Source organism: Bombina bombina, chromosome 5 (assembly GCF_027579735.1).
Source record: "Bombina bombina isolate aBomBom1 chromosome 5, aBomBom1.pri, whole genome shotgun sequence".
NCBI classification, from domain to species: Eukaryota; Metazoa; Chordata; class Amphibia; order Anura; family Bombinatoridae; genus Bombina; species Bombina bombina.
In genome coordinates, this window is record NC_069503.1 from 293,573,281 (window position 1) to 293,589,310 (window position 16,030).

The 16,030-nt window shown below is 41.3% G+C and overlaps 1 protein-coding gene across 1 annotated transcript in view; it reads left to right on the forward strand.

Annotated features, from left to right (window-relative positions):
* VPS50 (VPS50 subunit of EARP/GARPII complex) overlaps positions 1 to 16,030 on the forward strand; it is a 994,344-nt gene that overhangs the window by 97,331 nt on the left and 880,983 nt on the right. Inside the window, exon 5 of the mRNA XM_053714049.1 lies at positions 15,247 to 15,300. Within this exon, the coding sequence (XP_053570024.1) occupies positions 15,247 to 15,300 (54 nt within the window). The remainder of the gene's footprint in view (positions 1 to 15,246; positions 15,301 to 16,030) is intronic.

A 16,030-nucleotide genomic window follows, 5' to 3' on the forward strand; every position in this document is an offset into this window, starting at 1 on the left:
GCTTGTGCAATTATGGCATAATTGGTTGTAAATTTTTCTCTGGGATCCCCCTTGTTCAGAAATAGCAGACATATATGGCTGTGGCGCTGCTTTTTGGTAATTAGAAGGCCGCTAAATGCCACTGCGCACCACATGTGTATTATGCCCAGCAGTGAAGGGGTTAATTAGGGAGCATGTAGGGAGCTTTTTTGGGTAATTTTAGCTTTAGTGTAGTGTAGTAGACAACCCAAAGTATTGATCTAGGCCCATTTTGGTATATTTCATGCCACCATTTCACCGCCAAATGCGATCAAATAAAAAAAAACTTACATTTTTCCAAATTTTAGGTTTCTCACTGAAATCATTTACAAACATTTTGTGCAATTATGGCACAAATGGTTGTAAATGCTTCTCTGGGATCCCCTTTGTTCAGAAACAGCAGACATATATGGCTTTGGCGTCGCTTTTTGGTAATTAGATGGCCGCTAAATGCCGCTGCGCACCACACGTGTATTATGCTCAGCAGTGCAGGGGTTAATTAGAGAGCTTGTAGGGTTAATTTTAGCTTTAGTGTAGTGTAGTAGACTACCCCAAGTATTGAACTAGGCCCTTTTTGGTATATTTCATGCCACCATTTCACCGCCAAATGGGATCAAATTAAAAAAAATAGTCAACTTTTTCACAAACTTTAGGTTTCTCACTGAAATTATTTACAAACAGCTTGTGCAATTATGGCATAAATGGTTGCAAATGCTTCTCTGGGATCCCCTTTGTTCAGAAATAGCAGACATATATGGCTTTGGTGTTGCTTTTTGGTAATTAGAAGGCTGCTAAATGCCACTGCGCACAACACGTGAATTATGCCCAGCAGTGAAGGGGTTAATTAGGTAGCTTGTAGGGAGCTTGCAGGGTTAATTTTAGCTTTAGTTTAGAGATCAGCTTCCCACCTCACACATCAGACCCCCTGATCCCTCCCAAATAGCTCTCTTCCCTCCCCCACCCCACAATTGTCCCCTCCATCTTAAGTACTGGCAGAAAGTCTGCCAGTACTAAAAAAAAATGGTATCTTTTTTATATAAAAAAAAAAATCTTTTTTTTTTTAAAGCATATTTACATATGCTGTTGTTTAGGATCCACCCCAAAACAGCTTTCTAACTCTCCCCCTCTGCCTTATTGGGAGCCATCTTGGGTACTGGCAGCTGTCTGCCAGGACCCAGTTTGCAAATAAAATGTTTATTTTTATTTTTTTCCCTTTTTTCTGTAGTGTAGGTTTCCCCCCCCCCCTCAAGACCAATCTCGCACCCGCTCCCAGATCCCTTAGATTTATTTTTTATATATATATATTTACCCCCCCCTTTCTCCCACTTTCAAAAACAATTTTTCTGTAGTGTAGCGGTTCCCACCCGCTCCCTCCCCGTGCACGCGCCCGCTTCCTCCCGTGCGCGATCCCGCCCCTCTCTCTCACTTAGACATCATCGATGGCCGTCCACCCGCCTCCCACTTCAGCTCCCACCCACCAACGAATGCGGCCATTGATGTCTGGTGTAGAGAGGGCCACAGAGTGGCTCTCTCTGCACCAAAGGGGTAAAATTTGTTATTGCAGGATGCCTCGATATCGAGGCTTCCTGCAATAACTGGAAAGCAGCTGGAAGTGATCAGGATCGCTTCCAGCAGCTTTCCAGACCGAGGACGTGCAGGGTACGTCCTTGGTCGTTAAAGGAATTTTTTTAGAGGACGTACTCTGCACATCCTCGGTCGTTAAGGGGTTAAGTCACTGGTTTCAAACCTGCCCTCAGGCCTCCCTAATAGGACAGAATTTCTCCAACATAGGTGTGTCCGGTCCACGGCGTCATCCTTACTTGTGGGATATTCTCTTCCCCAACAGGAAATGGCAAAGAGCCCAGAAAAGCTGGTCACATGATCCCTCCTAGGCTCCGCCTACCCCAGTCATTCTCTTTGCCGTTGTACAGGCAACATCTCCACGGAGATGGCTTAGAGTTTTTTAGTGTTTAACTGTAGTTTTTATTATTCAATCAAGAGTTTGTTATTTTAAAATAGTGCTGGTATGTACTATTTACTCAGAAACAGAAAAGAGATGAAGATTTCTGTTTGTATGAGGAAAATGATTTTAGCAACCGTTACTAAAATCCATGGCTGTTCCACACAGGACTGTTGAGAGAAATTAACTTCAGTTGGGGGAACAGTGAGCAGTCTCTTGCTGCTTGAGGTATGACACATTCTAACAAGACGATGTAATGCTGGAAGCTGTCATTTTCCCTATGGGATCCGGTAAGCCATGTTTATTAAGATTGTAAATAAGGGCTTCACAAGGGCTTATTAAGACTGTAGACTTTTTCTGGGCTAAATCGATTCATTATTAACACATATTTAGCCTTGAGGAATCATTTAATCTGGGTATTTTGATAAGTTTATATCGGCAGGCACTTTTTTAGACACCTTTCTCTTTAGGGGCTTTCCCAAATCATAGGCAGAGCCTCATTTTCGCGCCGGTGTTGCGCACTTGTTTTTGAGAGGCATGACATGCAGTCGCATGTGTGAGGAGCTCTGATACATAGAAAAAGACTTTCTGAAGGCGTCATTTGGTATCGTATTCCCCTTTGGGCTTGGTTGGGTCTCAGCAAAGCAGACACCAGGGACTGTAAAGGGGTTAAAGTTAAGAACGGCTCCGGTTCCGTTATTTTAAGGGTTAAAGCTTCCAAATTTGGGGTGCAATACTTTTAAGGCTTTAAGACACTGTGGTGAAATTTTGGTGAATTTTGAACAATTCCTTCATATTTTTTCGCAATTGCAGTAATAAAGTGTGTTCAGTTTAAAATTTAAAGTGACAGTAACGGTTTTATTTTAAAACGTTTTTTGTACTTTGTTATCAAGTTTATGCCTGTTTAACATGTCTGAACTACCAGATAGACTGTGTTCTGAATGTGGGGAAGCCAGAGTTCCTTCTCATTTAAATAAATGTGATTTATGTGACAATGATGCCCAAGATGATTCCTCAAGTGAGGGGAGTAAGCATGGTACTGCATCATTCCCTCCTTCGTCTACACGAGTCTTGCCCACTCAGGAGGCCCCTAGTACATCTAGCGCGCCAATACTCCTTACTATGCAACAATTAACGGCTGTAATGGATAATTCTGTCAAAAACATTTTAGCCAAAATGCACACTTATCAGCGTAAGCGCGACTGCTCTGTTTTAGATACTGAAGAGCATGACGACGCTGATAATAATGGTTCTGAAGGGCCCCTAAACCAGTCTGATGGGGCCAGGGAGGTTTTGTCTGAGGGAGAAATTACTGATTCAGGGAACATTTCTCAACAAGCTGAACCTGATGTGATTACGTTTAAATTTAAGTTGGAACATCTCCGCATTCTGCTTAAGGAGGTATTATCCACTCTGGATGATTGTGACAAGTTGGTCATCCCAGAGAAACTATGTAAAATGGACAAGTTCCTAGAGGTCCCGGGGCTCCCAGAAGCTTTTCCTATACCCAAGCGGGTGGCGGACATTGTAAATAAGAATGGGAAAGGCCCGGTATTCCTTTCGTCCCTCCCCCCATATTTAAAAAATTGTTTCCTATGGTCGACCCCAGAAAGGACTTATGGCAGACAGTCCCCAAGGTCGAGGGAGCGGTTTCCACTTTAAACAAACGCACCACTATACCCATAGAAGATAGTTGTGCTTTCAAAGATCCTATGGATAAAAAATTAGAAGGTTTACTTAAAAAAATGTTTGTTCAGCAGGGTTACCTTCTACAACCAATTTCATGCATTGTCCCTGTCGCTACAGCCGCGTGTTTCTGGTTCGATGAGCTGGTAAAGGCGGTCGATAGTGATTCTCCTCCTTATGAGGAGATTATGGACAGAATCAATGCTCTCAAATTGGCTAATTCTTTCACCCTAGACGCCACTTTGCAATTGGCTAGGTTAGCGGCTAAGAATTCTGGGTTTGCTATTGTGGCGCGCAGAGCGCTTTGGTTGAAATCTTGGTCAGCTGATGCGTCTTCCAAGAACAAGCTACTTAACATTCCTTTCAAGGGGAAAACGCTGTTTGGCCCTGACTTGAAAGAGATTATCTCTGATATCACTGGGGGTAAGGGCCATGCCCTTCCTCAGGATCGGCCTTTCATGGCCAAAAATAAACCTAATTTTCGTCCCTTTCGTAGAAACGGACCAGCCCAAAGTGCTACGTCCTCTAAGCAAGAGGGTAATACTTCTCAAGCCAAGCCAGCTTGGAGACCAATGCAAGGCTGGAACAAGGGAAAGCAGGCCAAGAAACCTGCCACTGCTACCAAGACAGCATGAAATGTTGGCCCCCGATCCGGGACCGGATCTGGTGGGGGGCAGACTCTCTCTCTTCGCTCGGGCTTGGGCAAGAGATGTTCTGGATCCTTGGGCGCTAGAAATAGTCTCCCAAGGTTATCTTCTGGAATTCAAGGGGCTTCCCCCAAGGGGGAGGTTCCACAGGTCTCAGTTGTCTTCAGACCACATAAAAAGACAGGCATTCTTACGTTGTGTAGAAGACCTGTTAAAAATGGGAGTGATTCATCCTGTTCCATTAGGAGAACAAGGGATGGGGTTCTACTCCAATCTGTTCATAGTTCCCAAAAAAGAGGGAACGTTCAGACCAATCTTAGATCTCAAGATCTTAAACAAGTTTCTCAAGGTTCCATCGTTCAAAATGGAAACCATTCGAACAATTCTTCCTTCCATCCAGGAAGGTCAATTCATGACCACGGTGGATTTAAAGGATGCGTATCTACATATTCCTATCCACAAGGAACATCATCGGTTCCTAAGGTTCGCATTCCTGGACAAGCATTACCAGTTCGTGGCGCTTCCTTTCGGATTAGCCACTGCTCCAAGGATTTTCACAAAGGTACTAGGGTCCCTTCTAGCTGTGCTAAGACCAAGGGGCATTGCTGTAGTACCTTACTTGGACGACATTCTGATTCAAGCGTCGTCCCTTCCTCAAGCAAAGGCTCACACGGACATTGTCCTGGCCTTTCTCAGATCTCACGGATGGAAAGTGAACGTGGAAAAGAGTTCTCTATCTCCGTCAACAAGGGTTCCCTTCTTGGGGACAATAATAGACTCCTTAGAAATGAGGATTTTTCTGACAGAGGCCAGAAAAACAAAACTTCTAGACTCTTGTCGGATACTTCATTCCGTTCCTCTTCCTTCCATAGCGCAGTGCATGGAAGTGATAGGTTTGATGGTAGCGGCAATGGACATAGTTCCTTTTGCGCGCATTCATCTAAGACCATTACAACTGTGCATGCTCAGTCAGTGGAATGGGGACTATACAAACTTGTCTCCGAGGATACAAGTAAATCAGAGGACCAGAGACTCACTCCGTTGGTGGCTGTCCCTGGACAACCTGTCACAAGGGATGACCTTCCGCAGACCAGAGTGGGTCATTGTCACGACCGACGCCAGTCTGATGGGCTGGGGCGCGGTCTGGGGATCCCTGAAAGCTCAGGGTCTTTGGTCTCGGGAAGAATCTCTTCTACCGATAAATATTCTGGAACTGAGAGCGATATTCAATGCTCTCAAGGCTTGGCCTCAGCTAGCGAGGGCCAAGTTCATACGGTTTCAATCAGACAACATGACAACTGTTGCGTACATCAACCATCAGGGGGGAACAAGGAGTTCCCTGGCGATGGAAGAAGTGACCAAAATCATTCTATGGGCGGAGTCTCACTCCTGCCACCTGTCTGCTATCCACATCCCAGGAGTGGAAAATTGGGAAGCGGATTTTCTGAGTCGTCAGACATTGCATCCGGGGGAGTGGGAACTCCATCCGGAAATCTTTGCCCAAGTCACTCAACTGTGGGGCATTCCAGACATGGATCTGATGGCCTCTCGTCAGAACTTCAAGGTTCCTTGCTACGGGTCCAGATCCAGGGATCCCAAGGCGGCTCTAGTGGATGCACTAGTAGCACCTTGGACCTTCAAACTAGCTTATGTATTCCCGCCGTTTCCTCTCATCTCCAGGCTGGTAGCCAGGATCAATCAGGAAAGGGCGTCGGTGATCTTGATAGCTCCTGCGTGGCCACGCAGGACTTGGTATGCAGATCTGGTGAATATGTCATCGGCTCCACCATGGAAGCTACCTTTGAGACGAGACCTTCTTGTTCAAGGTCCGTTCGAACATCCGAATCTGGTCTCACTCCAGCTGACTGCTTGGAGATTGAACGCTTGATCTTATCGAAGCGAGGGTTCTCAGATTCTGTTATCGATACTCTTGTTCAGGCCAGAAAGCCTGTAACTAGAAAGATTTATCACAAAATTTGGAAAAAATATATCTGTTGGTGTGAATCTAAAGGATTCCCTTGGGACAAGGTTAAGATTCCTAAGATTCTATCCTTCCTTCAAGAAGGATTGGAAAAAGGATTATCTGCAAGTTCCCTGAAGGGACAGATTTCTGCCTTGTCTGTGTTACTTCATAAAAAGCTGGCAGCTGTGCCAGATGTTCAAGCCTTTGTTCAGGCTCTGGTTAGAATCAAGCCTGTTTACAAACCTTTGACTCCTCCTTGGAGTCTCAACTTAGTTCTTTCAGTTCTTCAGGGGGTTCCGTTTGAACCCTTACATTCCGTTGATATTAAGTTATTATCTTGGAAAGTTTTGTTTTTGGTTGCAATTTCTTCTGCTAGAAGAGTTTCAGAATTATCTGCTCTGCAGTGTTCTCCTCCTTATCTGGTGTTCCATGCAGATAAGGTGGTTTTACGTACTAAACCTGGTTTTCTTCCAAAAGTAACAAAAACATTAACCAGGAGATTATCGTACCTTCTCTGTGTCCGAAACCAGTTTCGAAGAAGGAACGTTTGTTGCACAATTTGGATGTTGTTCGCGCTCTAAAATTCTATTTAGATGCTACAAAGGATTTTAGACAAACATCTTCCTTGTTTGTTGTTTATTCCGGTAAAAGGAGAGGTCAAAAAGCAACTTCTACCTCTCTCTCTTTTTGGATTAAAAGCATCATCAGATTGGCTTACGAGACTGCCGGACGGCAGCCTCCCGAAAGAATCACAGCTCATTCCACTAGGGCTGTGGCTTCCACATGGGCCTTCAAGAACGAGGCTTCTGTTGATCAGATATGTAGGGCAGCGACTTGGTCTTCACTGCACACTTTTACCAAATTTTACAAGTTTGATACTTTTGCTTCTTCTGAGGCTATTTTTGGGAGAAAGGTTTTGCAAGCCGTGGTGCCTTCCATCTAGGTGACCTGATTTGCTCCCTCCCATCATCCGTGTCCTAAAGCTTTGGTATTGGTTCCCACAAGTAAGGATGACGCCGTGGACCGGACACACCTATGTTGGAGAAAACAGAATTTATGTTTACCTGATAAATTACTTTCTCCAACGGTGTGTCCGGTCCACGGCCCGCCCTGGTTTTTTAATCAGGTCTGATAATTTATTTTCTTTAACTACAGTCACCACGGTTTCATATGGTTTCTCCTATGCAAATATTCCTCCTTAACGTCGGTCGAATGACTGGGGTAGGCGGAGCCTAGGAGGGATCATGTGACCAGCTTTGCTGGGCTCTTTGCCATTTCCTGTTGGGGAAGAGAATATCCCACAAGTAAGGATGACGCCGTGGACCGGACACACCGTTGGAGAAAGTAATTTATCAGGTAAACATAAATTCTGTTTTTAGGATACTTGAAATAGAGCACAGATGAAATAATCAGTTTATAATTGAACATGTTTATTTTACCTGCTCACACCCAAAATAATCCTGAAAATCTAGTCTGTTAGGGGGGCCTGAGGACAGATTAGAAAACCAGTGCCTTAGGTCCATTAGAAGGAAGAACGCATTACAGAAATATTTTCATATTTAATACATTTAGTTGAAATAATTTTTATTGAGGGATCACAACAAAAAAAAAATGCAATACATTCACAATATGTATCAATACAATAGGGTGTGATATTAATCATTTGAGTACAATGATACAACTTGTCTCTGCAGAATATACTGTATCCCTATTGTGTTAAGAATAACAACCCTTGGGTTGTCTTTTAAGCCCACTAATAAATGAAGAACTAACCCTCCCACCCACCCCCCCCCAACTCCCCTCCCTTAAGACCATTTAACTTGGCCTAACTTCTAACTGAAAACTTTTTTTTTCGTCATGCAGAGTCGTCTTTTTGGTAGCTGTTAGAGTATGTTTCTCTTAGTATAGATAAAAAAAAAAAAAAGGAAAAAAACTTCTGTAGAAATAGTTCAGACATTCCCCTCTATTAATGATTTTTTATTATCCAGTGTATCCAGATATTTTGAAAGCTTACGGAGGTACCCTGTAACCAAGCTGCTGATTCAGAGATAGTGTATATATTCTCTATTTTGTCAAGTATTTCACTCCATTCCAAAGCACCTTCTCTCCACCTCCTGGCTATGCATAATCTAGTGGCTGTGCATATTATATTAATCCATCTGTTAGTAGCCGAGTTAAATGAATCTATTGGAATGTGAAGTAAAGCCTTGGCGGCTGAGAGTGTGAATGTGTCATTTAGTGTATTTTTGATCAGCTGTTCTAGTTTATCCCATATAGGTCTAATCTTCGGGCATTCCCACCACATATGCAAGTAAGTGCCTAACCCTAAACAACCTCGATAACACATTCTATTATTCTGTGGGGTGAAATGTGAAGTTTTTAATGGTGTGAGGTACCATCTGTAAGCCGTTTTTATTGCGTTTTCAACTAGGTCAGCTCCTATTAGGCTTTTGCCCAGTGAATAGAATATTTGTTCCCATTCCTCTTCATTATATGTTATATCTAGATCCTGTTCCCAGGTAATGTGTAGTTTTTGTTTTTTAAGGTTTTTCGTTTTTTGAATAGCTAGGTATAAGTTTGAGATCATTTTTTTGCTTCTGCCTGGTGATAGTATGATTTGCTCTAGGATGGTGTATGGGATATGGGGAGAATTTTGCCTATATTTATGTATCGAGTGTGATATTTGGTGGTACAAGAACCATTGCAGTATATCGGGTTTAATTTTGTCTCTTAATTGTAGGTAGGTTAGTATTTTCCCCTTGTCTAAGAAGTCCGCCACCCTATATAGACCTTTGTTTTCCCATTTTGACAGCTGTTTTCGAAATTCTAGCGGTAGCAACAGACCCAGTGGTATTACGGTTGAATGTGGTGGAATTAGTCTCAGTGATTTAGTCAGTGTTCTCCAAATTGTTTTAGTGTATTCTGTTGTTTTAAGTTTGGATAGAGGTTGAAGTTTGGCATTTGGGGGGGTCCAAAGAATGTCTCCCGGACTACTATATCCACCTATCTCTGCTTCAATATTTGGCCACGTTAAGTTGCGACAGTCTTTCCCTAGTAGTGTATTTTGCGCTAATCTAGCGGCCTGGTAATAGTCACGTAGGTTGGGAACCCCTATTCCCCCTAGTTGCTTATGCAAATTTAAAATGTTAGCAGGTATTCTAGTTGTTTTGTGGCCTCGGATAAATCTGAGGAACTCAGACTGTAGGTCTTCTAAGTCTTTTAGTGGTATTTTGATAGGAAGGGCCCTAAACAGGTATAATAGTCGGGGTAGAACATTCATTTTTATTGCTACTTGTCTTCCCACCCACGAGAAACATCCTTTTTTCCATTTGTTCAGGTCAGATCTTATATTTTTGATGATCGGTGAGTAGTTAGCTTTATATAATGCGTCTAGGGTGTCGGTGATATATATTCCCAAATATTTAATAGAGTGCTTGGCCCATTTAAAATCAAAATTAGTTTCTATTAGTTTCCGAGTTTGAGCTGGTAAAAAAAGGGGGAGAGCCTCACACTTATCAGAATTTATTTTGAAGCCAGAAATCCGAGAGAAATCGTCTAATATCTTATAGAGATTGGGTAGAGAAAGCATGGGTTTGGAAAGTGTTAGCAGGATGTCATCCGCAAATAGTGATAGTTTAAATTCCCCTATGTTCAGTTTAACACCATGGATACATTGTGAATTTCGGATGCATGCTGCCAGTGGTTCCACGCATAGCGCGAATAAAAGTGGTGAAAGGGGGCATCCCTGGCGCGTACCATTTAGAATTTGTATCGGCCTAGATTGGTATCCCGCCGCTCTGATTGTGGCACTTGGGTTAGAGTATATATTTTTAACCGCCCCGATAAATTTATCCCCAAATCCAAACTGTTCTAAGATCTCTATCATATATACCCAATCCACTCTATCAAACGCCTTCTCCGCGTCCAAGGAGAGGAGCAGAGAAGGCGTTTTTGTTTCTTTCAGATATTCAATCAGGGCCACTGTGCGACGGACATTATCCGGTGCTTCACGATCTTTAATGAAGCCCACCTGATCAGGGTGAATTAATGAGGGCAGAAGGTGTTTGAGTCTGTTTGCCAAGATTTTGGTGAAAATCTTTACGTCTTGATTGATCAATGAGATTGGTCTGTAATTTGAGGTTATTTTGGGGTTTTTTCCTGGCTTTGGGATCACTATAATTTTCGCCTGGAGGAGTTCTGAGGGGATTGGAGTACCATTTAGCGCATCATTACAAAATTTGTGGAGGTGGGCATACAGATCTGTTTTAAACAATTTGAAGTAATCTCCAGAAAACCCATCCGGGCCCGCCGCTTTACCTATCTTGAGCTCTTTAATTGCGGAAGCTATTTCTGCCAATGTGATGTCTGCATCTAGGGTTTTTGCATCTTGTTCGCCTAAACTCGGGAGTTTTGCTAATTTAAGAAGGTTTTGACTCAATTGTGCTATCTGTGGTGTATGTAAAACTTTCTTTCCATCATAAAGGGCTTCATAATATTGGGCAAAACATTCTACAATTTCTCGTGGATGGGATGTCAAGGCTCCGTCTGATTTTTGTAATTGTGTGATTGTGAAGGATTTAGTTTTCTCTCTCAATTTATTAGCTAAAAATCTATCTGGTTTGTTTGCGTGTAGGAAATAGTATGATTTCAGTTTGCTAATAGCTCTCATAGAGTTGTCGGTTAATATTTTATTGAGTTCTTTTCTTTTATTGGTCAGTGTGGTTAAGGTCTGGTCGGACATTGTAGATCTGTGACTCTTTTCTAATTCTTCTATCTCTTTCTGAAGCGTTAATGTCACCAATCTGGTCTTTTTTAGGAAGATGTTTTTCTCTTTAATTAGTAGACCTCTAATGTACGGTTTGTGAGCGGCCCAGGTTATGACTGGTTTAATTGATGGAGTAACGTTAAGACTCCAGTATTCTTTAAGACTCTTAAGGATTCTATTGAAAATGTCTGGTTGTTTCAAAAGTGTGGGGTCATATGTCCATGATTTCTGTCTGTTTGTGTCAGTAAGACTTTTCAATTGTGTTTGAATGATTGAGTGGTCTGACCAAACTGAAGCGTGAATAGATGAGGATACCAGGTTGGGTAACATTATTTGACTAATAAATATGTAGTCGAGTTTAGTGTAAGTTTTATGGGCAGGTGAATAATACGTGTGGTCAGATGTCTGACCATATAAGGAAGTCCAAGAGTCGATCACATTATGTGACTCTAGTGTATCTCTAATGGTCTTAGTAATAGAATTTAATCTACGTTGTTTGTTTGTTAGCTTGGTGGTATTGGTCTCTTTTAATATCTTAAGATTTATATTGAAGTCTCCCGCCACAATCATCAAAGTTTGAGACCACTGTGTTAATAAGTGTGATAGTTTAGTGAAAAAGGTGTGTTGTTGCTCGTTGGGCGCATAAATATTGCAAAGTGTGATCGGAATGTCTTGAATGGAACCTCTCACAATAAGGTATCTACCCTCTTTGTCTTTTATTACCTCTTCTTTCGTGAACGGGAGGGAGTTGTGCAAAAGAATTGTTACCCCCCTTTTTTTGGAGTCGGTTGTGGAATGAAAATGTTGAGTGTAATGCCTATTCCAGTGTTTAGGGATTTGGCTATGTGTAAAGTGGGTTTCTTGCATAAAAATAATTTTAGCCTTCATATTACTATATTGGGCGAGTGCAATTTTTCTCTTAACATTGGTATTTAGTCCCCTGACGTTGTGTGAAATTATCTGTATCTTAGGATCCATTTATCACTCACCACCACCCCGTCCCCTCATACCTGGATATTACACCTGTCTTTACCTTACATGTTGTCTGACCTTGTCTTCTTACCTTCTGAGGCATGGAGAAACTTTCTAGACTCTTGCATGACGGAATTTGAGAAGAAGAGAAAAAACAAAAACAAAAAAAACATACATTAAAAAAACTCAGATTAACAAACAATAAATAACATAATATAACAAATGTGAGTAGTACTAAATTTGCAATTTCCTAACTATCTGCAAATCCTAGCACTGTATATAGTTATAAATAAATTGAAGCAATCTTGAAGTGTATAACTTTAACTTTAGAATGACCCATCTAAAGATGATTGTATAATCTATCAATTGGGCCGGACTAGAAGATGGTACAGGGGATGTTTAATTTAACCTAATCTAAATACATATAGCTTTATCCCCCAATCTCTTCTTGGTAGGTTATCTAAGTTGATATCTGAACATTACTAGAAAAGTCTCAAGTTCCACAGATATTATTTTCACTGAGGAGCAGGCAAAGACATAGTTACCACACTAAGGTATTTAACAACTTTCAGAGTCTCTAGAGTCTCTCAGCTCCTCTGTTTTCTTTTGGAGACTTTAGTCCATCGGTTCGACTTATTTGCTCCGCCTGGGATCTGTGAGCGATTTTTGATATTGTCTTGAGGAGAGTCTGGGATTTCTGGGCAGTCCAATTTCAAACGTTGACAAATCTCTGGAATGTCCTGTTTCTCTCTTATGGAAAAGGTGCTGCCTTCATGTTGTATGAATAGGGCGAAGGGGAATCCCCATCTGTACAAAATCTGATTTTTCCTCAGTAGTTGAGTCAGTGGGCGAAGTGTAAATCTCTTCTGTAGGGTCTTAATACATAGGTCTTGGAAGAATTGAATGATTGTTCCTTGATATTTGAATGTTGGATTCTTTCTAGACGCCGCCATGACCTCTTCTTTTTCTTGAAAACGGAGGAATTTAACTATCACATCTCTGGGGGGTTCAGAATCTTTGGGTTTAGCTCTGAGGGCTCTATGAGCTCGTTCCAACTGAAATTTCCCTTCTTCTGATGAGCCTGTAATATTCTGAAATAGGTGAATCAGATAAGTACGAAGTTCTGATGAAATGATTGTTTCTGGGATTCCCTTCATGCGAATGTTGCACCTCCGACTCCTATTCTCCAAGTCCTCAAGTTTATCATTAATATCTGACAGTTCTTTTTGGTGATCAGCTAGATGTTGATTGATAGACGAGATGTCTTCTTCCATTGCCTCTTCTTTTTCTTCAAGGGTTTCCAGTCTAGAACCCAATTCTGTAATGTCATGTTTGATTTCAGTGAGGCTGTTTGTGACAGTGTTTTGGAGTGCATCCATCTTAGCCCACATCTTGTCAAATATGTTAGTGATATCTTGTTTGCTGACCAGATTTTTGATGTCTTTTAAAGTTACAGGTGTGTCCACATTTTCCATGGAAGTAGCTTCATTGTCTTCCTCCCACTCATCCTCAGTGGCATTTCCATTTTTCTCTGGAGGCTTTTCTCCTCTTTGGCTTTTGAGAAATATGTCAGCTACAGCTGGTTTGCTTAACGTTCCTGCTTTATTTTGTCTTCTAACTGACATTTTGTAGATTGCTGCCTGGAAACAAAAAAAGATTGTATAGCCCCTGACAGGGGGTGCAGATTGTAACTGAGTGAATGAGGTTTTTTTTTAAAAGTCCTCTCTGAAATTCCTTAGCTTGTGTGGAAGGTTTCTTAACAATTTACTGGTTTAGACATAATAAGTTTTATTTCACTTTTATCATGCTTTTACTTTCTATCTCTCCAGAGAACCATAGAGAATATAAATCGACTCTTTTATTGATGCATTGCTCTTACTGTGTGGTTAGATCGTTTTAGTGAAGTGAGGCATTTGATGTAGCTTACTATTTCCTCTAAGTAGTTTAATCTGCTCTCTCTTCAACCATGTAGTGGTGCGATTTACTACTGAGTTAGAACTCCTTCATGCCTTGCCTATATCCAAGTCTCTGGTGCCTGTGTTTAGCATATCTGTCTGATTTAGTTGCCACGTGGTAGCATCACATATATAATGCTTCGTAAAACATGCTTCTGTCATCACTTTTTTGGGCTTGTTATATATGTCTTCACAACTTTGTCTTACTAGTCGGGTCATATACCCTGTGCCAAAATGTTTCGTGACATGTTCCCTATTGTAGGGGCTGAACTCCTGGATCTTTGCATATTACGCCATTACTCGGCGTGGGTCGGGGCTTTAGGCTCTTTGTCAGACGATAAGTTTTACTTCATTTGGCAATAAATGCCGTTGTACTTTACTGTGTGTGTTTATTTTTCTAAGCGGTAATGCTTAACTCAGCTTTGTACCCCTTAAGTCCGTGTTGGAGAATATTTCAGTTGCCACGTGGTAGCGTTATTAATATGGCGATTCTAAAAAAATGTCTATCTCCACCTTTTGAGAGCAATCTTATGTTGCAGGTCTCCCCTGTAAAGTTTGCCGCTATGTGTTTGATTAGCTGTGCCGGTAAGGGCTTACCATCTCCAGGGCTTCACTTCCAATGTCCTGACAGTTCTGCCATTTCTCACTGCGACACGAATGTGTCAGTGCGCTTGCAGCCCCTGTATAAAATGTTATTTGGTCAGCGATATAGCACCGCACCACTTCTGCATAAGTCCGGTTAAAGTTGAGGGTCATTTAATGTCGAGTAGAGTGCTTTTACTCCATTAGTTGTGCTAGGTGATCCCGGAGCTCTAGGAATATGCGTCCTCCATTAAGCAAGCCTAGGCTCCGCCCCCCATTTAATACATTTAAAGGAACATGAAACCCAAACTTTTTCTTGTGTGATTCATATAGAGCGCACAATTTTAAACAACTTTCAAAGTTTCTTCAATTAGCAAATTTTCTTTGTTCTCTTGGTATCCTTTATTAAAAGAGCAGCAATACACTAGTGTGAGCTGACTGATCACATTTGATGAGCCAATAACAAGAGAAATATATGCAGCCACCAGTACATGCTCTAAATTATGACAGGATTTTTTTTGTTTCATATCCCTTTTGTTAACCTATGTACATGGTCAGTGTTCTGAAATCCAAATAATCTAAATTTAATCAAAATAGAAACATTTTTCTCCAAAAGACCTCAGAGCCAACAGCTATCAAATGAAATAAAATACCATGAATGATTATTAACTTTCTTTTTTTTTTTTTTTTTGTTAAAGGTATCCAAAAAGGTTGCAGATCTGATTCTTGAAAAGCAGCCTTCATATGTCAAGGTAAGATTGACAGTTTTCTTTTTTACAAAAGGTTTGAAGAACCTGAATACTTTAGTACCCTGTTATAAATCATATATGTTAGTACAGTGATGAAGAAGAATATTCTCAGATTACTTTGGTTTTTAAACCTGTTGTGGACTTTTTTCTTTCTATAGTAGCAAAGTCTACAACAGAATTTAGACATCTGTAATCAAGGGGAAGTTAAAACCTTTGCATCATCCCTACCCTTATCTGAAAACATTGTGTTTTTAAAAATTTTTTTTACAAACAATATTTTTGTCAAATATGTAAGCTCTCCTGCCAATTTTAAGACAAACCGTCTGTAATATATTAAAACACGTACCTTGTTTGTATTTACCTAGAATATTTTCATCATGGAGAACTATGTTTTAATTGCACGTGATAAAGTTACTCTTTCCATCTTAATATGCTTAAATACCTCCCCCACTTCCTCATAACCCCAGTCATTCTTTGCCTTCGTCACAGGAGGTTGGCAGAGAAGTGTTAGAAGATTTCGGAGTAGTCTCTTATGGAGGGTAGTACTCTTCGAGATGGGACGGAAGTTTTAAGTAGTCCTGTCAGTCTCTCAGTGAGAGCATGGATGAAAGTTAGAGTCCGGAGATGTAGGGAGAGTCTTTCTGCGAAACCATCCCGACTCATATTAACAGCTCCATAGGCAATCAGCGTTGACGAGTTTCGCTGCCTGCTTTCTTCACCATGTCAGAAATGA